Source organism: Ammodytes marinus (genome assembly GCF_949987685.1).
Source record: "Ammodytes marinus genome assembly, chromosome: 13".
NCBI classification, from domain to species: domain Eukaryota; kingdom Metazoa; phylum Chordata; class Actinopteri; order Uranoscopiformes; family Ammodytidae; genus Ammodytes; species Ammodytes marinus.
The window spans coordinates 22,490,177-22,513,383 of record NC_137217.1 but is presented as its reverse complement, the minus strand read 5'-3'; the positions used below and the strand labels follow the sequence as shown (position 1 = coordinate 22,513,383).

At 43.6% G+C, this 23,207-nt stretch overlaps 1 protein-coding gene across 2 annotated transcripts; it reads right to left on the bottom strand.

Moving 5' to 3' along the window:
• Nucleotides 1-2,700: 2,700 nt before the first annotated feature.
• On the bottom strand, nt 2,701-22,050 carry atp1a3b (ATPase Na+/K+ transporting subunit alpha 3b). Of its 2 annotated transcripts, none has more exons than XM_080039947.1 (23): nt 21,865-22,050; nt 21,640-21,732; nt 10,960-11,076; nt 10,549-10,608; nt 10,090-10,293; nt 9,757-9,870; nt 9,429-9,563; nt 9,106-9,223; nt 8,577-8,845; nt 8,171-8,369; nt 7,799-8,043; nt 7,283-7,475; nt 6,735-6,910; nt 6,470-6,606; nt 6,154-6,304; nt 5,579-5,747; nt 5,130-5,284; nt 4,863-4,986; nt 4,482-4,627; nt 4,250-4,380; nt 3,988-4,089; nt 3,806-3,897; nt 2,701-3,252 (listed from the first exon to the last, which is right to left on the bottom strand). In XM_080039947.1, exons 2-23 carry the CDS (start codon nt 21,643-21,645, stop codon nt 3,224-3,226), a joined length of 3,072 nt encoding a protein of 1,023 aa, XP_079896073.1. In that variant the 5' UTR covers nt 21,646-21,732; nt 21,865-22,050; the 3' UTR covers nt 2,701-3,223. The 2 variants fall into 2 exon arrangements, with proteins under 2 accessions (XP_079896073.1, XP_079896074.1); XM_080039948.1 differs by having other exon boundaries at nt 10,960-11,037.
• Nucleotides 22,051-23,207: the final 1,157 nt, after the last annotated feature.

Genomic DNA, 23,207 nt, shown 5'->3' with positions numbered 1-23,207 from the left:
TGGAATACGACACCTCTTCCCTATCTCTATCACACCAAACACTGCAGCCCTCGCCAACCCCCTCTCGTCCCCCTACGGTTCCCCCTCTTGTCCCCCTTTTTTCACGTGACCTCCGTGACCTGTGCTCTGTGACAGCACAGCACGAGGACCCCATGCTCAGGTTGCCATGGCAATGACCTTGGAGGGCCCCAGTCAGACACACTCGTCCACAGACACACTGCGGCAAAGGCGAGCGATCGATATTCTATTATACGGTGGGTGGGGAGGGGGAGAGTAGGGAGAGTCGCACTGCAGTGAGCTCACTGCAGAGACACAGGGGAAATTAGAGAGGGTGAGACTGTGAGTGTGTTTGTCAGTGAGAGTGACAGGAAGTGGGTGTGCATGTGTGTTCTTGTGTGTATGTATGAGCGGGAGACACTGCATTTATCATTGTCGAATGGTAGAGCGGTGCCACAAAGTTTCCTTATTTCCCTCTTGAAAGTATGTGTCCTATATTTTCACAGGATGTGGCAAAGTGAGCTTTCAGACCATCAAATCCATCATCTCTCACCTTAAGTAGCTGTTTATTGTTTGTTTCATTTGATATCTGTATGAGGTGGGCAATAAGAGGTTACTTGAAAATAGAAGACCCTTGTGGCACAGAGAGTCACAATTGCAGTCTGCTCCCCTAAGGTAAAATATATACTGCCTTGCTTTATGTGCAGTATGTAACCTTTTGGAAATAACTTTTATTAATCCTTCCTGAACCTATATTTTATGTATTGTTACTGCTTTCTTGAGAGATGAGTTTCAGGGAATAGTGGTGGGGCACTGTTCCCTTTATAAGTCTCTCCTGCAGACAGCAACTCTCACCCTGGGACTCATCAACGTTGATGTCAGACAAGGCTGACACATTGACACTGTGGTTTTGGTGCATTACTCTGAGCAGCTGCCAGCTCTTCCCCCTATGGCACATTAATATTATGCAGTTTGAAGTGCACATAAATTCACAACACTAGGGGGCGTCCCATTGTCGTATTTCTACTTCAGCTCATTTCGGCTGTGTTGTGCACCATGACTGAATTCAACAAATATGCATCACATATATGAGAATTTTGCCAATCAATTCAGAAGTGTGATGGAAAAGAGTAAGATCATATTTGACTATATTTGGAATAATGGTGAGTTTAATAGGCTATAAAGGATATTGCATTCAGGCAAAACTTTTATAAGGTTTACATTTGTGTGGAAAGCTATCCAATATGCATTGGTATAGAAGGATTAATACTATTAAGACCCTATAATTAAAAAAATTACATAAATTAAATTTTACCATAAAGATGAATTAGCACTGCTTATGTGTGTCTTAATTTGTTTTAAACATGTACCCGGCTTGACAAGAGCACTATTTGTTGCAGGTATTATCAGAAATTAAATCAAATTCCTCATATTTTGTCATTATGTGCAACCTTGATGAGTGATGCATATTCCAGGGGATTTTCCAGAGAGCAGGGAAGAAAGACAAGGAGTAAGGGATATACAGTAAATAAGAAAATGATTCATATTCTCTTAATAAATTTAAATTAAATGTGGTTTTAATGATTAAGAACAGAGACAGAAAGACACACAGACAGTTCTAGGTTGTATTAAATGTTCTAGATGTTTTATTGGTGTTGGTTTCATTGATTTGACACACATGTTCTACTAGTCGTGTAATTTTTTTCTTCTTCTTCTTGAATATCAACCCCTTGCAGTCATCTGAGAGAGACCCAGCCTGAGACCGCTGGCTCTTCACTGGTCTCCAACACATACATGCACACAGACCAGGGCCGGAACGGGCTAAACCAGGACCTGGTCTGAACCGGAACTGGACCCGATCCGATACTGGACCCCAAGGCATGTGGACTCGTCATCACCACTCACCACATCACAGCACACTGTACCACATCATACCGGCACACCTGCAGTGACAGGAACCTGAAAGCCTTGGTTGGTTTTCTGGTGTCTTTTTGAAAAAAACACGACCTAAAACCCTGCTCTGCTCTGCTTTTACAGCTTTTTAGAGTAGCCTCCTGAAAAATCAGCAAAAAAATACCGAAACCAAACAAAAAACCAAAAGAGAGACACATAAATCTTTATTTTTTTCTATCTCACCAATATTGTTCTTTTTCATGAATGCCTCTCTTGAGCTGTTTTTCAACATGTGTTTTTTTTATTGTTTCATTTAAATTCAGTATAGAATTATATAGATTTCCTAGAGCACACAGAAAGATTGAGTTGTATTCACCAACTTTGGGGGGGGGGGCGGGGTGTACTGTAATAGTTATTAACACGGACAATGGTTCACACAGTGCACACAAACAGAGACAAACGGGGCGGGAGGCAGGGGAGGGGAGGGGTGTGAGAGACAGAAGGGGGAGAGAGGGGGGGGGACAGGACGCCATGGGGTGGGCTTTGTTTGGCCTAAATGAGGAAAAGCAGCTCTCACATACCTCCCCTCTCGTCTTAGAAATAAAAAAAGGACAAGTAAAATCATCGAAACCCCCCCGTACCCCGCATATTAAAAAACAACAACACTGTGGCCGTCGAGAGAAAAAAGGAAAAATGGACGCAGCAAGAACGACAGGGAAATGATCACTCCGCTGGTCCTCCACAGACAGGAGACGGAGGCGAGAGGTGGCAGTCGAAGTGGTGTCGGCGGTGGCTTCTCACTGTGTGATCTTTATATCGGTGTGTGTGTGTGTGTGATTGGAGGACAAGCAAAGGGTTGGCGAGGAAGGGGAAAAGAGAGGAACGAAGGTAGGGAGAAAAGACGAGGGGGAGAGAGCAGGGGGAGCAACTGGGGAGGGGAAGGAGCTGGATGGCCCTTTTTTTGCAGAGCATAGACACTCCCTTTGTATCCTCAGCCCATTCAAATCTACATACACAATATGCAGCTGCCGTTTGGTAGATATATTGGTTTATGTACACAGCAGTGAGAGAACACATGCAAAGAGTATCATAGGAGATGGGGGGGAAGGGAGGGGACGGGGAGGGGGCTGGTCAATGTAGAAAGTTGTAAAGGTGCTTTTGCTGTTTTTAATCTTTGGGGCAGTTGTGATGAAAATTGCTTCAAAGCGTTGTTTTGTCTTTAAGGGGGCGGGGCAACTGGAGGTGTGTCTTGCCAGGGATGTAGTGACAGGGGGAGGGGGGGGGGAGAAATAAGTGGAAGATGTAGGGGGTTTGAGCAGAGATGCTCCATCGATCAATAGTATGTCTCCCTCTCCACCCAACCTGGAGTACAAATGAGAGAGAGGATAACACAGAGGAAGAGTTTGGTTAGTTTAACAACAGTTTCAAGATTTTCCATTGAATAAGCATTAGTTACAGGACTAGTTATGTTGTTGTTGTTTTTGTGGATGGAAAACCACCCTAAACATCTTGCAGAGAGTTAGATGAGAACAGTGTAACCACTCTCATGTCTGTTGGTAAATATGAGTGTACTGCCAGCAGTCAGTTTAGCCAATCTCTGTCCAAAGATAACATAATCTGCGTACCAGCACTTCCAAATCTAAATAATTAACAAATTAGATCTTGTGTGTCTAATCTGTAATAAAACTAGAGTTAAAAAAAAAGTTCATATTTTACAATGGGTATTGTGCGGGGACAAAAGTCTTGGCTGGGTACATTAACTTCCTGGAGTCTTGACATCACCGTTAGTCTGATACGCAATAAGCAAAGACTGCACGAAGCCAATACATAGTCTAGCACACTACCCCCCCCCTCCCCCCCATATAACCACTACTTGTTTTATAGAAACTTAAGCTCGATGGGTGTCAATACTAACCTCCAGGGTTCCGGCGGATGAGAAGTTTTCGGACTTCATCATAAACAAAGATGAGGAAACTGTAGGGGAACGCACATAACCACCAGGTCGGCCTGTGGAAAGGATAAGAAAAGAACAAGGGTTTAAAAAAAATTCTTAATATTAGAGTGGATTCATGTGATACACATGTGGTAATCACTCACTTTAGAGGAAACATCCTGAGTGCCACATCCATGCCTGGGCAGTAGGACAGGAAGGCAGCCAGGGCAGTCTCTTCAAACAGGCCGAAGATCAAGATCTTGTTCCTGTGTTGAGTGGCACAACAAATACGTGAGATATGTGTCTTGTTTATTTAGATCATATATTGCTGATGATCATTTGCAAAAAGATACATTAAGTGCTGAGATAGGAAAGGATACATGAACTGTGGGTATATTGGTATCACTTTGCGGTTGTTGGACTCACCTCATGCCCTGCTGGAACACGGAGTTACGTCTTGTCTTGCAGACGATGACATCAGCCCACTGCACAACCACGATACTGACAAAGAAGGCTGTGTGGCATGTGAACTCCACAATCTTCCTCTGCTCATATGTCTGAGGGGCAAGGAGAGGACAGTCAGACAGTAAGATAAGGTCACACAAACCTTAAAACAAACCTACAAGCTCACTTAAACAAACTCAAATGACACACTTACCCACTGCTGCCCATAGCTGTCTTCCAGGTCGTTGCAAGAGCGGTCGTCCCAATTGAGCCTGATGCCCACTAGGTGACTGGGCAGGAAACCATTTTCAGCCAAGATGACAAAGTAGGCGAAGAAACCTCCCAGAGCCTGGATCATACCTGGGAAGAAAACATGCAGAGAGATTTAGTTAAAGATGTTTAATTTTTCTATTCTTCCATAATATAGTTTCTCCCAAAACACTGCAGATAGGCTGTTATTGTTTTTGAACAACAATAGGAGACAAAGCCTATTTTGACCCTAAATTACTTTCATACAACCGCGATCAAACTTCAGTCTCAACCAAAGACACAGTACAGAGCTTGGCTCAGCTGTAGCAATCTTCGTTTCACCTACCAATTTGTCCATAAGCGATGCTGATAAGCCTCTCATTGACCAGCTTGTCTCTGAATGGGTTCCTGGGCTGACGCTTCATGATGTCGCTCTCAGCTGATTCATAGGCCAGTGAGATAGCTGGCACCTGAGGGGGAAAAAGAAAATGAAGTGTGACTTTTTAGAGCAGTGTGAGGCTTCGTATAAACAGGAGCTACATACAGTGATGGAGGTGGGTGCATGTTGCAACAAAACAAACAAAAAGACAAGAATCTTTTGATCTGCTCTCACCATGTCAGTTCCCAAGTCAATACAGAGGATGGTGATGGTTCCCAGGGGCAGGGGAATGTTGACAATGATGAAAAACAGGAAGGGGGTGATCTCTGGGATGTTGCTGGTCAGGGTGTACGCAATGGACTTCTTAAGGTTATCAAAGATCAAACGGCCTGGTAGGAGAAAAAAGCAGACAGGTCACCTCATGTACTAAGTCCCACTGTTTGATTCTTGAGACAAAAACTAGACAGTTACACCTGAGACTACCACTGATCACATTTTCTATTTTCTGAGCTCTGAAATATTTCTTTTTGGTTAATCCGCTGGGAAAAAAAACTAAGTATTGATTTGGCTTAACATTTTACTTCCTCTGCTTACATATTTTTGTGAGATTCCCTCATTATAAGGTCTTTCTTCCTTTAAAGGTTCTCTGTGTTCCTGTTTTTGGCCCTTTTTGGATGTCTCACCTTCTTCCACTCCTGTAACAATGGAGGCAAAGTTGTCATCCAACAAGATCATGTCAGCAGCCTGTTTGGACACGTCTGAGCCAGAGATTCCCATGGCAACACCAATGTCGGCCTTTTTCAGTGCGGGAGAGTCATTCACACCATCACCTGTTACGGCTACAATGGCGCCCTGGGAGAGGAGAAGGAGCAATGAGGTTATATGGAATGAATAGATTAAATATTGTTAATCTACCCAGGTAAATTGATTTGAAGGGGACCTATATATTGTAAACATATAATATAAAATGAGTAAATACTAATCAGATTTTTTTTTGTAAAAATACACTCACTATAATAATCTTGTATCTTATATATACAATATCTTATTTCTGTAAAACAGATTTGTGAAACTAAAGCCTTTTGGTATTACAAAATAGGACCTAACCATATCACAGTAAAGCAATGTCAATGGACCACTAGCGCCATCTGCTGTTGTGAAAGTATAGTGAAGCCTGGACTCCTGGCTCGTTCAAGTCATACTAAACATGTATTGTCTATAAGGCATTTTATGAAGACAATCTCAGAAATGTTCTTACCAGTCTCTGACAGCCCTCTACAATGATGAGCTTCTGTTGAGGGGAAGTCCTGGCAAAGACAATCTCTGTGTGATTCCTCAGGATGTCGTCCATCTGATCCTGAGATAGATCTTTGAGGTCTGTCCCGTGGATCACACAGGCCTTGGCATCCCTGAATAAAGACATGGGTTGATTTAGGTCTCATCATAATTTAGCATATGTGTATATGTGTGTGTGTGTGTGTGTGTGTGTGTGTGTGTGTGTGTGTGTGTGTGTGTGTGTGTGTGTGTGTGTGTGTGTGTGTGTGTGTGTGTTTTTTCCTGTAAAGATTTCTTACCTGGGGTTGACCTGGCTGACAGGTATGTTGAGACGAGCTGCAATGTCCTCCACTGTCTCATTGCCCTCGGAGATGATGCCCACTCCCTTGGCAATGGCCTTGGCTGTGATTGGGTGATCTCCAGTGACCATAATGACCTAAGACAAATAATATATACATTTAATCACGCGATCTCAATGGTACTTTGAAAAGGAACCTTATTATAAAACACTGTAAGGAATAATGAGATCATATATGTTACAAGAATAAATAAAAGGCAGCTCACCTTGATACCAGCAGATCGGCATTTGCCAACAGCATCAGGCACAGCGGCACGGGGAGGGTCGATCATGGACATGAGTCCAACGAAGCAAAGGTTGTCCGTCTGGAAGTTAACATCATCTGTGTCGAAGGCAAAGCCCTTGGGGTACTGGTCCTCGGGCAGCATCACATGGCAGAAACCTGGAGGGAAAAGAAATGTAGTCAATTAGAGTTTGATTTGTGATTTATCTAAAAATGACTAAGAATCAACCTAGATCTTCTATCCCTGTCTTTACTTCACATCTGACATAACTCCAATACATAGTCTTCAATTATGAGGTTTTGGTACACCACCGTTATGACATACTGCAAATGATTTAGGTCAAACAAGAGCATGCATGCATTACATTCTTTCTGACAGTCGTTTTCCAAATACTTGTGACTTTAACAAAACCCTATTTCTCTCCCTTTAAACCCCAGGTGAGGGTCATAGTGTACGTACACTGTCACCCACTCTCCCTCAGTAACCTTGGCCATCCATCTCTACCTTTCCCCAGTTCTATCAATCCTTACCCAGGACTCTCTCTCCCAGTCCTCCCAGCTCCATGTAGGAATTCTGGAAAGCTTCCTTCAACTCTTCATCCATAGGTTGTTCCTTGCCCTGAAGCATGATGGTGGAGCAACGGTCCAGGATCCTCTCAGGTGCTCCCTTCATCACCAGCAGGTAGCGGTTGTCATTGGGATCCTCTGTCTCGTGCACTGAGAGCTACAGTACAGAGAGCAGAAATAAGAATTGACCTTGACATTGTGAAAGTGGTGTTTGTAATGTTTATAAGTTAGCCTTTGTTGTTACTAAAGCCTGGATGAAAGGTAAGGGTGGTTTTATATCATTAGTTTAAGTATTGTTTAGCATCTATTTTTGGTTTTTGTTCTGTCTGTGTGTTCATAATGGTGTCTTGTAAGCCCTTGTGGGCTGGGCATGCTAATGCATGACAAACTAATAAAAAAATCAAATCAAATCAAATGTATATATATATATATATTGGGTTTCATCTTGTGCCCACAGCTGTAATCCAACCTGTTACTTGCCTGGTATTTGTTGGTAGAGTTGAAGGGGATCTCGGCCACCTTCTTGTTCCTGTCCCTCATGGCCCTCACTGAGCCGCAGCACAGCTCGATACACTTGAGCAAGGCTGTCTCGGAGGCATCACCGGCCACGTCACGCTTCAGGACAGGGAATTGGTCTTGTCCACCTTTGAACTGAGCGCGGTTACATAGACCAGCAATACGAGCCAGAGACAGCCATGTCACTGAGCTCTTGTCAAAAGAGGCACCTGCGGAAGGAACACAAGAGTATAGGGAATTTTTAACCTTCACAATTTCTAGAAAAATCATTTATCAACATTGCAGTTGTAACATATGTTTCATCAGTGGTATCTGTAGGCCTTTCTCCTCACTCACCGGACTGGTCCTCGGTGGTGTCGGCCTCGTGGATCTGGTTGTCGAACCACATGTGGGCCACGGTCATCCTGTTCTGGGTCAGGGTGCCTGTCTTGTCAGAGCAGATGGTGGAGGTGGAGCCCAGGGTTTCCACAGCTTCTAAGTTCTTCACCAGGCAGTTTTTCTTAGCCATACGTTTGGCAGTAAGGGTCAGACATACCTGCAAATACAAATACATTCATGTTAAAAAAAAAACATTATCATTGTATTTCACTTTGAAGCTAAAAAAACAGAATACCTCTGTTTTTTTAAGGCCAATAAATTACAAACAAACACTAATGAAAGTATAGACAAAGTAAGCACTAAAATCAGCATGTCTGCAAATATAGGAAGTTTTAGTGAAAACTGAACTACTTTTCCCACTTACAGTTACAGTGGCCAGCAGCCCTTCAGGCACGTTAGCCACGATGATGCCGATGAGGAAGATGACAGCCTCTAGCCAGGAGTAACCCAGGATGATGGCCAGGATGAAGAAGGTGATACCCAAGAAGACGGCCACACCTGTGATGATATGAATGAAGTGCTCGATCTCTTTGGCGATGGGGGTCTTGCCACTCTCCAGGCCAGAGGTCAGAGTAGCAATGCGACCCATGACCGTGCGATCTCCAGTGCAGACAACGATGCCGCGGGCTGTGCCTGGTTTTGAAAAAAAGGGCAGAAATAAAACACGGTTAATTATAATTTGCCACATCAGTATTTGTCTTGTTATTCCTATAATTCTCTAATACAAAATTTACGATCGCATATGACATTCTGGTCTAAGAGGAAAAAACTCTGTTCGTTGGATGAGGTTTTAATTTACTCGGCTGAATTTGGTGCCTTGAAATCAAAGCACAGGCAGCCAGGCACACAAAAGATTAAAAGCAAAAGTGATACTACTGCTTGGTTGGCCGTACCTTCCACACAGTTGGTGGAGAAGAAAGCGATATTTTTGGTCTCCAAGGGGTTGTCATGGGTACAGTCAGGTGACCTGCTCTGAGGTTCTGACTCGCCTGTTAGGGAGGAGTTATCAACCTAATGGGAAAGAAACAGAAAAGGTGAAAATCAATCAAATCAAATCAAATAAATGTTGCCGAATGCATCAAGAAGCCAAACCTGGAGAGAGTTGTGTGTGTGTGTGTGTGTGTGTGTGTGTGTGTGTGTGTGTGTGTGTGTGTGTGTGTGTGTGTGTGTGTGTGTGTGTGTGTGTGTGTGTGTGTGTGTGTGTGTTTGTTTGTACCTTGCAGCCATGAGCAGAAACCACCCTGATGTCAGCAGGGATCCTGTCTCCTCCCTTCACTTCAATCAGATCTCCGGCCACCACTTCTTCAGCGTTGATCTGCACCTTCTCACCCTCACGGATCACCAACGCTTGCTGCAAGGGAGACATCAGTGATGGTTAGAAAAAATACGCCATAATGGGTTCCACGTTATTTAGAGAAACATGGTTCTCTCATAGAAGGGGGAGTTAGTAAAAACACAAGAAAAAAAAACTCTGGTGAAACATACGGCAATCAAAATAAGCTTTTACACATAAGTTGGTTTCTTCTGAGCGAACACATATTTACCTGAGGCACCAAGTTCTTGAAGGACTCCATGATTTTGGAGCTCTTGGCCTCTTGAAAGTATGAGAAGCAACCAGTAATGACGACGACAGCGGTAAGCACAATACCTAGGTACAACTGTAGAACAAAGGGAGATAGAGAGACAAAGTCAGACATAAGTGGGCTGTGGGAGGGCACTGAGTGTGACTGTGGTGTTAATGAGGTGTAGACGGACCATATGTGTGTGTGAGTGTGTGAGTGTGTTAGTGTGTGTGTGTGTGTGTGTGTGTGTGTGTGCGCACACGCGTGTGTGTATGTGTGTGTGAGAGAGAGAGAGAGAGTGTGAGATGTGCTTACATTGTCTCCTGCAGGCTCGTCCTCAGTAGCTGCCTGGATGGCGTAGGCCAGGAAGCAGAGGATGGCACCAGTCCACAGCAGCATAGAGAATCCACCAAACAGCTGGCGACAGAACTTGACCCATTCCGGGGTGGTAGGAGGAGGGGTAAGGGAATTGGGACCGTCCCTGATCAGAAACTCGGCTGCCTTGGCATTTGTCAGACCCTGGAAGACACACAGAGAGGAAGTAGGGATGTGGAGTTAAAACAGGCAAGGCGAGTGTGCAGCACCAATACAAAATCAACCAAAAAAACAGACATTGGTTCAAGTTTGTTACATTCTCATTTTTCCTTATAGAATGCTACTGGAGTGATGGTTGGGGGCTTTTGGATGGGATTTTAAGTAGTACCCTTCTGCCATCTAGTGGCGAACTGAAGAAACAGCCTCAAACATAGGGGTACATACTGAGAGAAAACTCACCTGGACAATATCAGTCTGGTATTTCCTGCAACATTCCTCTATGGACATCTTATGTTCCGTCTGAAGGAGAAAAACGACACAGAGACAATTAGTACTTTGTGTAGTTCAATGTGTTTAGTAGTTGCTATTTTTCGCAGGCAAGGATACTTTGTATAATATAGTAGCCTAAATTAAAACAAGAATCATGATTCTATTTGATAATATTTTTTTTAAATAGTTTTAACATCCAATATGCTTAATTGCATACAAGGTCATTTTACTCCATGCATGCAGTTCACCTGAGAGATAAGGGTATCAGGGCAGCCACATATGGCGGCGACCCAGGTGTCTGTTTCTTGTGCTGGGGTGTGGGATCAAAGTGACAACATTCAGTTCCACAAATATTCGGAGATAGAAGAAGGCTTTACTTACAATGGGTACTTCCTTCTTCAGCTCGTCCATGTCCTTCTTCTCCCCCTTCTTCTTCTTGGGGGATCGGTCATCTTTGTCCTGTGTGGTGGCAACGCGGTAACTGTCTGACCGCCCATACTACAGACACATACACATGATTTACGCATGCCTTTGGACTAGATTAAGGAGTTAAGTAGCCTGTGGGCCTTGGTAATTAATCTTAAGTGTTCTCTGGTATCGTACATGTACATTAAGTTAATTATAAGACAAACTTTTGTCTCTGAAAATACATTAAATGGTTCCATTGTTCAGAGAGGTGTCTTGCCTGGCATTCAGACATTATTTACAGTCACTGAGCAGCGACAGATAGTAAGCCAGTGGGCTTGTCTTGAGGTTTCCCTCTTTTACTATACAAATAATGTTGTAACCTTGTGAAGTGGCCTTGTGAAGTAACCTGGATTTCTCAGAAAGTAATAACACCAATTATTCTCAGTTTATGAGGAAGGTATAAGAAAATGACTCATATAAAAAAATAAAACTATTATCTTAGAAACCCTTCGAAGGGATGACAGGTTAATGCATTAGCCTGGTAGCTCCGTTGTGTTTTGAACAAAAAAATCTATATAAGAGCGACCCTGATCTCCACACATTAAAGCATTTCTGTCTGCTATCTGCTCTCATCTCCACTGATCAAATCATTCTCATCCTAATGTCCACAACAACGGACACGTCGAAACATAATCGAGTGCAAAGGGTTGTAGATTTCAACTAATTGCTTCCTGATCTTTTACATTTATCTAGCATCATGCATTAAGGACATAATAGAGGGGGGGACCGGGCAAACAGATTAAATACTCATTCATAAAAGGCTTTCCTGAATAGATTCTAGTATGTTCTAAATTATTAGATCAGATACATCCGAGACACTTTGATGACAAGATTACTCAAAGTGCATGCACACACACACACACACACACACACACACACACACACACACACACACACACACACACACACACACACACACACACACACACACACACACACACACACACACACACACACACACACACACACACACACACACACACACACACACACACACACACACACACACACACACACACACACACACACACACACACACACAGAGAGACACATCCAATATCCTTGAACTCTTCTGTCTGCTTCGCTGCACTGCCTGTTGTTCGAGGTACCCTCCTTACCATAATTGCCCCCTCAGAAATGTATTTATGCTGTTAAACTAGTTGTGAGTGGACTATTAATAACCCCCTGATTTCTCTCCAGCACTGCACATTGTAGCCCTTCTGGCTTGTATAACTGTTATTCTAGCTCGTTGTACTGAAGGAAAATGTCCCTAATGTCCCTTATCAAAGGTCAAAGGTGACACGGAGATGCAAGAATCCGGGTGCGTGTGGGTCCCTGTGGACAGGCCCTTTGCTGACACAAACCTAGTCAGAAAGGAAACTGACCTCAGTAGCAGATCAATATATACAGATATAAACCAATGGCTCTAGGCAGTGGTTTGCAAGCATGACAGAGTAGAGTCCAGTTTATATGGAAGCCACTCAATTTACCCTAAATCAACACACACATCAATACCTGTGAAACTATAATCAATGACAACAGTCCTTAAGGTGAGATTATTTTAAGTGTGTCCAAAGTTTAGACGATAAGGTGAAATGTTAAGATTTCACTGATGAAAAACCAACTGTGTACTGAATTATACTGCAATAAAAAAGACACCTTCTAGTGGTACAACTGGGTAGTAGACCTACGGTAAAGGTCACCACAACTTGACTACTTGGTTTGCATCTGATATAAAAGTAGAGACATGAAATACACAGGGGGAAACTAATCTGTCCTTTGACATATTGCTAATATGAATGTTTACTGAAAACCTCATCCGTTCGGTTGAAATTTGTTCACTTACCAAACGCAAATTTACAAAAGCACCACTGAGGAAGTATGAACTAGATTGAAGATAACTATAATGGAACTCGCACACCCAAACCACACCAAAACACACACACCTGCAGTGCGACAAAATGTGACTACCAACGGTTTACTTGCCAATGCTTTTCCCATTCAAGTATTTGCACTGTAGTCATGTTTAACTATCGTAAAATCATGCTAGTTCCTTTGGAATTTTTACGATGCTATTGCAAAGACCCGTCTTTCTGGTTTGTCGTTGTAAAACTAAAAAGACAAAAAAAAAGGTGATTGTGAAACATGTGGATGTCAACTCTCACTTCATTAATTGTGGAGTGTGGGCTGCTCAACGACCACTTCTGAATTCAAAGCAAACAGTGAACCCATTCATTCAAGCATGTCACTGGGAGGGACCTGCCTGCAATTACGCACAAATGCAAACATGTGTATGCACACATGGAGGTTTGCAACAAAAGAGCAGGTGAGCAAATCTCCAGGCCTGCAAGACTGGGCAGGCCTGACGAGGCATAGGCCGCATGAAGCAATAACCAATGGTAGTGGAAAAGTACTGCTGCTCATCCCCTCTGAGACAGCCCCAGGATGTGTGTGTGATTGAGAAAGCGGGTGCATTGACGTAAACCTGTATGCATTATTGTAGATTAACTGACTGAATGACGGCTCTATATCTCTATTAAAAAAATCAAAGGTGTTGAATGAGAAGAAATGTTGCAGATTTAGATAGCTTCTAATCAGGTGTCAAATAGGCGCCATAATCTCAAAGATTAACAGGTTTGGCTAGATTTTCTACAGACAATGAGGAATGTTGCTCTTCTGAGCACATGCGGGCCAAAATCAATATTAACAAATATGGACACACACGGGTCTTTCTTTTTCGCTCACAAACACACAATGACGAAACACACATACATACACACAAACGCACACACACAGACAATAGAAGTTGTTGGTAGGGAGGTGGAGAAGAGTCCCAAACAAAGTTATATGTGGTGAAAAGTAGACGCCCGGAAAGATGGGTGTGTAGGGGGGGGATGACGGACCGATTGGGCACATGGAAGGGGAGATGTCAGCGGGAGGTGAGAAGCAGGGACTGATAAAGAGAGAGAGAGAGGCAGTTGGTTAAAGGGGACTGATAAGGAGAGAGAGAGAGAGGCAGTTAGTGGAAGGGGACTGATAGGGAGGGGGGATCGAGGGAGGGAGGGGGAGAGCTGCTGTCACCCTTCTCTCATGCTTCTAATTAGATATTGACCAGCAGTCGTTGTCTGCTGGCTCTGTGTCCGGGTTTGACCCACATTGATCCCACTCTAAACAAATTGCACAACCTCACTTACGTATGTGTTTTTGAGTGTGCGTCACTTTGAGCACAAGTTCTAAAATGCTACTAGATTATGTTCTCCCTCCTCAAGCGTATGCGCATTTGAGGATATGAATGAGTAGTTAGCAGTATGATTCACTGAGAATCCCCCCCCCCCCACCCCCACTCCCTACCAACCTAATACAATGTGTAAAAACCTTCAAACTATACTTTATACCAAAGCCTGTACAGCATTTTGGTAAATGTGCTATATAAATAAACTTTGACTTGACTTGCCACCTGTTATTGTAATTGATGAAGTGTTACTGCAGGTGTTACTCATCTTCTCATCTGTTTATTTGTAGGGCTATCTGTCTCCATACAGCACGTGGCTCTCTTTTTACTCCATCTTGATAGTTTGTTTGTTTTTTTTGACAGCAGTGAAAAAAAGTCTATGTCGAGTATCATTTCATTTGCAAATCACATGAAGGTGCGCACCTTGTGTGGGTGTCCAGCTGCCTCACACAGCTCTGGCTAATGTAATGAGCTCCCTCTGTTCTGAGGCAGGAAACTGAGACTAGTGGCTAGAATTACAGACGCTCGCTCTCCCACTGGCACACTGATGGACAGACTGACGGACAGACAGACACATCTCTGACATGATCAGGAAATGGAAACACTGAACGCTCCTCCATGGATTAATCTCCCACATCCAGTTACACGTTGGCTTATTAGAAATCGGCTTTATACTTTATCAATAATTCAATTCAACCGATGCTCCAAAATAGAGGTATCTGGTCTGTTTGTTTGTTTGTTGTTTGCTTTGATCAAAAATTATTCTGCAGGCCTACTCTTGCTAACTGCACTTAACCTCACTTTTTGTCCTTGTGAAACAACTCTGATGAAGGAGTGTGTTTTGGAGGGCCAAGTAACCATGGCAACTGTAACAGCCATTGGCATGGTGATGAAGCTCAGCAGTGGCTTAGTACTCCTAGGATCCCCTGATGTGATCCAGGACCAGTAATAATTTATGGATCTGTAAATGGACACTGTATTGCTGTAAAGCACAGACAGGCAGTTCATTCAAGGAGGTGCTGTGTGTTTTTGTGCGCACGTTTTCCTCCATGAGCAGAGGTGAGTCACTGTGTTGGCTACGGTCCGTATGTGCAGCGGCTACACGCATTGCGGCAGAGGGAGTGAGGGAGTGATTAAGAGAGAGAGACACCTAGTGATTGGGAAATAATATGAAAAAAAAGTGTAGTGGCAGTTAACGGTGTATTTTCCTAACTCAACTAAGCAAATGGGCATGTTCAAGGAAAACTCCTTAAACCATAAAGCTACATAGCTGTAACTTATTTTGGCAGACATGGCATTTGGCAGAGTTGAATCAAGTGATACTGTTGTTCTGATATATTGGGCACATCATGTACCCACTAAGTGACAAGCTTAAGCTAGGAGTGGCAGAGGAAAGTTAGGGAAACCGGTCCAGGCATGCCCACCAACTGTGGGGGGGTTGATATGATTTTTTTTCTCTTCATTGCACGCATGTTGACTCCTGAAACAGGATGAACTGGCCGGCATGTGCAGTATATGGATACTTCTTCTTCTTCAAAAAGCCTGAATACTGTTTGTGGGCCTTACTCTATGTGGAAATCATTTGAGGATGTGGTGTGTGGGTGGGAACAATACCACCGTGTTCTCATTTAGCAACATACGTAATGAAAATGTTTTTTTTTCCATTGCTACATGTGAGACAACAGTTCCTCTTTTGTACAGAGCTCTTCTGCACTGATCACAAGAGAGCCACGTCATGGTCAGAGGGATGTACAGCCAAACAGCACAAAATACACAACATATGATTCTGCTGTCCTTCTCTATCTCTTCTATGAATTACTTAAAGGTGCAGTGTGTAATATGACATCATCAAGAAAGTTCTACAAAGTTCTAGAATGCAACACTCCCTGGGTAACCCCACCCCTTTCGAATAATAACAGAAGCTACAGTGGCCTTCAAGGACAAGAACAATTCTAAATTTTAAACAATGCTCCTGATGACATTCCAACTATGACACTTTCAAGATGGCGGCACTAGGCCTTGGTCCAAAATATGCAGAAATATGGACATATATGAGACCCTTTCTAAGGGAAAAAATAATAATTCAAAACTTTTTTTTCAGCTATTATGCACTAAATTAAATGTACTTATGGATATTATAATTACTTTCTACAAAATCTGCTAGGAAATAAAACCCAAAATTCTACATACTGCAGGTTTAAAAAAGGAAAAAAAATACTTTTAAAACATGTTTATGAACATGTCAAAAGATGTAGTATTTTTTTTATTAACTCATCTAAGTGCTGTGAGTTCAAATGTGTGCTCCTTTTTTAACTTTATTTTACTTTAGACATTCTACTATGTGTGTGGTGTATGTTGATGCATGCACAAATGAATGTTTTTGTGTGTGACCTTGCAAGGTCTTAGAGCCATCTGCTGTTTCTTGCAGCAGTCCACTGGGCCACTGTAGGGGGCTCAGGCCGGGGACCTAGGGACGTAGCTGTTGGGATTAGCTAGTCTGATTACTATACTGGATTAGCCCACTGTGCTTCTTCTTCTCTTTGTGTATGTCTCTCTCCCTACTCTGATATCTCTGCCATTCTAAAAAAGGCATAAATGCAATCGCCACATGTATCATGAGGTCCAAATAATGTACCATATAATTTGGAGAATGGCGATGGCGACTAGATGTTACTTTTAACGGATGATAAGGATTTAAATATCTTGTAAAAGAGACTGTGTCGAGATATTTAGGAGAAGATTGTATTCAAATGTTCAGTGATTGCCAACATTGTCTTATTATCTTGTGATAGTTACAATTGAACAACACATGTAAGAGTACACGTGATGGATTTATCCAATGGAATAGTATACTAAATATGTGTAAATATGTGTAAAATAATTTTAAAAAAAGAGTGTGAAGAGCCCTTAAAGAAAATCATAATCTCTTAACCACATGAACAAAAAGAGACAGAGAGAGAGAGAGATTAAATCAAATCATCTGTCGTCCTCTCTTCAAAAAGAAAAAAGAAACCAAAGCAAGAGACACAACTGACACAACAGAGCATCTTGATTTAAGATTAAACCCCTTCTGCCCACCAACCCCCTACTCCAATCCCTATTGTCCATCTGTCCGCCTTGTCATCATTTTCATCTATTCATGCCACAACAGAGACAACAGTGTAACTGTATATCTGAAGTGCTTTACAATGCACTGTCCACTGCAGTGAGGTCAGAGGGATATACTTGCATTGTGTCTCTTGTCATGTGTTTGTGAATGTAGTCTGGTCTGGAATGGATTATCTTTATGTTCTTGCAGCGAACATGGTAATCTTGCCATGATGTGAGAGATCTCCTTAGGTTTCCTTAGCTGGCAGCAGATCACACAGGAATGTGCAGATGTGCATGTGTGCATGAACACAGCTGCTGACTACACTAAGCCAAACTAACTAAACCAAACACCCATTGATCTATCAGATTTTCACTTTGGGATATATTTTTACTGTGAATCCTAACTATTTGAAGAAGGCTGTAACTTTCTCGGTGAATGGCAGCTTTACATGGTAATGAAATACTAATCGAATGCAGCAAGAGGTGTAAAATGATCTGTTTTTGTGTTAAAAAAAACACTGTCCAAAGTGGCTTCCTAGTATTATACTTTGGGCTTTGTTATACTCACAAAGGAAAGTACACACACACACACACACACACACACACACACACACACACACACACACACACACACACACACACACACACACACACACACACACACACACACACACACACACACACACACACACACACACACACACACACACACACACACACACACACACACACACACACACACACACACACACACATATCCAGGACAACACCCTGAATTAGTCATGTCGTTGTAGTCAGGCAACCTAACTGAATCTCTCTTATTATGGGAGAGAGTATCAGCATGTTCATGTTGGTAAACCGTTAGGCTTATCAATCACTGTGTCTTCTCTCATCGTGTTTTAAAGCAACATATGAAGGAGACAGCACTGACCTTTCCATTTCATTAGCATTACACAAGCTGCTACTGAGTCCACAGCTCAGGCTTTGTCCTGTTAGTCGCACAATAGCAAGGAGGAAAACTCCAGCTTTATTTTTTTTTTGCTGAGGCACCAGAGAAATTTGGACTCTATCCTTTAGCAGTACTCTCACTAAAGATAATGTCCTCATTACGGTTGGTATCTATTGATAAGAGACCCTCCAGAGAATTGTAGGGGACAATGGAGGAGCATGTCAAAGGGTCAGCATATTAACCTTTATTGACCCCTAGGCCAAAGAGTCAAAGCTGGCTGTGCGGTCAGAGAGACCATATTAATCAGATCCTGTAAGAAGATGATTTTTTATTGGTTGGTGTAATGCGTGGGACAAATCCACTGTGGTACAGTGCAGCCTATCAGCATCAGGTGCAGTGGGGAGGGATGTGCAGCACTCTGCACCAAACTGAGGGCTGGGCCTCTGCAGAGGCCACACACATAGAACTCCTCAACTACCTTCCACAAACACCTTCTAACTTCTAATCCATTACTGCTCATGCCTCACTAGTGACAAAATAAAAGTACACACTGTTCTACAAACCTTTATATTATGATTCATGACATACGGAACTATTAAGTCTGTTCCAAGTCTCTTGACTCTAACCAAACTGCATTAAAAGCAGCTCAGCCACACCCCTCATCACCTGTATGACCTTCTAACAATGCTACTACTACAACAATATCATCTCTCTTTAATCCACCATCTCTACTGCTCCACAGCCTCCACCACCACACTAACGCTTCAGTCAATATCCTATGAAGATTATCTGACCAATCACAGCCCTCCTCTCCCTATCCCATCTGTCCCCCCCCCCCCCCCTCCCTGATAGCCAATCCCACAAGGCACAGCAAGAGGAAACAGGAGCCACGGTAATGTGAGCCTCAGGTCATTATCCTGTAACAGGATATACAGCCAGGCAGCCCTCCCTCTCCATACACCTCATCCCTCATTTTAAATCTCTCTCTCTACACCTGCAGACCATCACTACTTATCTGTCCTCTCTCTCTCTCTCTCTCTCTCTCTCTCTCTCTCTCTCTCTCTCTCAGTAGAGTCACGTTTCTGAAGGTGAAAACCATCTGTCAGTCCCTGTGTGCAGCTTTACATCACATCAGCATCAGCCACTGTAATGTATAGCCGCATCGATGCAGAAAGCCAAACGTTGAGCAATCTACCCACCTATCTTTGTACTAGACAAAATATGATCGATGTCCAACTAGTCTTTCAGAAAGCTTTACTTTACAGCATCCCTACTTCCTCTAGAGCCCTGTCCTTTCTGCGTGGCTCCTCGTGCCAACCAATCACAGCTCTTGACAGGGAATTTCCACAGCATAGGCCCCGCCCCTGGTTTGACGCAGGAGGAACGTCGACAGCGATGCCCCTGCGGCCTTGGGAGAGGACAGCCATTGTGCCATCTCACAGTGCGCCAGTGAGAAATTCGTTTATTAATGATAGAAAAAGCGAGGGGGAAGTGTGGGCAACCAGCGACGCATGATATCAGATGCAGGGTGCACTGATTTATCCCTCACTCTGTCCCTTCCCCCATCTATCCATCCCTTTTCCATTTCAGGGTGACCTCAGCACGCAAGGAAACACCCTTCGCACGTCGCCAGGGACGCTGTTATTCTCTTTAATAGTATCAATCTCTCGTGAGCTGTGGCATCTTCCGAAATGTTAAACCACTCAGCATCGCTCCCTCACACTGCTTGCTTCAATGAATCTTCCACACAGCAGCAACAGTAAGCTACCTGCGTAAGCACTTTTTACACTCCCATCCCTTTTGACGCAGTGCCCACTTATGCTGCTGCGTTGGCTTACACATCTAAATGAAGACCCGAAATGGAGCGGATGCTCTCTGTCCCTCAAAATCCCGCATCTCCAAGCAGATAAATGACAGATGCTGCGGGGGCCACATCATCTGGTGTCAGTGCGATGACACCGGATTGCATTGCCTCTACGGCTGCATAAATCTCTTAGCACCGCTTGGTCCATGTCTGCAGTGTCACGCCACCGCATAATCAGCAGACAGGCCGCGGCTAGAGAATACAACATGTTCCGCAGAATGGCGTTGGAGAAGAAATTACGCAATCGCTCACGTCGGCACTGGTATCATCTGCACCATGGCATTTTCCAGTAGCGCCGTGTTTTCCCACCAGCCTCACCTGATGATTTTGTATAGCTAATGCCTTTATCTAAATCACTCACCGGAAAGAGATAAGATGCTTTTAACGGTTTAACAGTGCACATAGTCGAGGAGACATCTCAGAAGCCATACCGACAAAATACACTCTAACGAGCACATCGTCGTGCTCTTAACGTGCTATTGTTTCTTAATCAGTAGCGTGTGTTTGAATGGGGAGATGATCGAGTCCCACATTAAAGGGGGAGTAAGCTGGTGAGGCGCTTATTCCTCGGTAACCGCATTATGACGCAAGGGTCGTCGATGATGAGTCTCCTCCGCTGCCTCCGTCCGCCGCAAGGACGCGACGGGCACAGCATCTCTCCGGTCCATCGACGGATGCTTCGCATGAGCAGACCGGAGAGAAAGCAGTGCTAAAGGACATGGCGGGGGATGGGGGGCATCGAGGGCATGAGGGAGGTCAATGTAGCTTACCCTATGTCCATCCGTCAATGATAAAGTCATTGAGCAAAATGTACTTTTTATGTCATCAAATGAAACAAAACTCCCTTTTTTAAACCCCGGGATAACGGAGGATGAGCAGTAAAGGTTTCTAACAGGCGTGCCCTCCCCCCTCTCTCATACACCACAGCTCTCGGTTAGAATAAACCGATTAGGCCTACCATGGCTGGCAAGGTTATAGGCAAAGTAAGGCCTGCAATGCATATGACACATACAACCTCTAAACCACACACACCGACTATGAGCCTCCATCATCCGTTTTCATTCACTTTCAATTCCAGCCGATATTTCAGAAATGTAATCAAATGAAAGGCCACCAGCATATAATATAATATTCTATTCAATTCAAAACCAGTCTAAAGTCGAATCAACGCGAGCAGTTAAATGCCGATGCTTTATAGATAGCACTAGATGGGAGCTACTGGCTACATCAATTTGTCGCAGTCAAGGAGACCAGGGTGAAACACGGTTCCGCATTACAGTCAATGTCATTCAGACGAACGGGATTTCTATAGAGGAAAAAATGACATCACGGCTCCCTTTGAAGCCCTTTCTTGAGATATCAGGCTACCGCTCTTTTTATACAGGCCACTTCAGTTGGGCTAAAACGCAGTAAAGAAAAAAAGAAGAGAAAAAAAATAAATGGATTCGTCATTCTTACCCCCATGTTGGCGCAGTCACTCTTCTCCTCTCAGGTGATGCACGGCTTGAGAGGTGTCAGCCCCTCACGTTGAATTATATCAAAATGCCTTGCCTTGAAAAATGAAAGAGAATATGCTCAGTTTTTGTCAGGATTTCTTAAATGAAAAATGAGCAAGGGGGAAAGACGTCAGGGATGTTAATAATAGGTCTGACCAAAATGCTTAAAACAAAGGGTCTCTCAAACCTTCAAAAAGATTCGCTACAATCTTTTCCCCCTTCGTGAGACGTCTTTCAAATGAAATGTTGTCTCAAGCGGAGCATCACGCGGGGATGCGATCCCTTCCTTTGCTCTCTGATACTTGCGGTGAAAGACCGGTGATTCTGAAGAGCCGCACAGCTGCCTTTTCAGGACCTGATCTCCCTCCGCGGCTCTGCTGGCTGCCGCAGTACTTCGCTGCTGTAACCGCACCACTCCGCCAGTGAAAGAAGCGCCGCCTCAAGCAGATGAGGAAAACGAGGGCCAGTTACACCCGCCCACCGTTCACAGCAGCTGACCAATCATAATTCGGAGCGCCTCAGTGTGGGATCGCTGACCAATTGGTTTCACGTTAGCCTCTGTGCGGGCCAATAGAATACCAATTCTGCCCCTCCTGCTTTACTGCAGAATTCCGAGGCTTGCAGCCAGCAGCATCGCGAGTCTCTAAGCTGACATTTTAATATAAATTGACGCACAAGGTTAGATACTAGCTGTCGTGGTTGCGTTTGTTCATCATGTAATGTACATACAACATAAAACAGTGGGTTTGTGCGCATGTGATAAGAACCCTTGGATGTATAATTGGTCGTGTTGGTCCAGTCATGAAAATGTTGTACACCTCAATATGTCTAGTGGGCCTGGGCGCAGCAGGCAGAGGAGACAGCCATCAGCTAAAGTTTGTGTGTGCAAGACAGAAATGCAGATACAAATAAAAATGCGGAAGTCAGAATCATATTTGATCCTTTTACTTCCAAGTTCAGTCCTGAATGTGTCATATGCCCCCATGGTCGTGTGCATACAGCAACCTGCAATCTGACTGCCAGTGCATCAGCAGCTGAGACGTTTGGACCATGCAGATTCAGCAGTTTTAGCTGAACAAGAGAGACTTGCACTCTGTGGCAAAGTTAAAATACTGACATGGGTGTGCCTTAGTGGAATTAAAGAATCAAACCTGGCTTGTTTCAGCACTATTTGTTGACTGTTGAACTGTGTGAGGGAATTTTGGGTCTTTAGTTGTAATATTAATGGTAAAGATTAATAGTTCATATGTACGCCTATCTTGTGTGTCTGTCTCACAGACTCTAGGTCAGCCTTGGAGCCTGTTAGGAGACACTTAGGTCAGTTGTATAGATAAAGTCTCATCTCCTTCTACTCCAGTTATGGTTCACTGTGTTCAGCTCTGAACCAAAACATTGGTACGCTTGGTACTCGAGCCAGGGAAGTGTTAGAGATAGCGCAAGGTTAAGACACAGCTCTAAGCATGTGTCTGGCAGAATTGAAGTGCAAGTCACGAGAGTTGCAGTCCGGTTCTCCTTGGCCAAGTCTGTAAT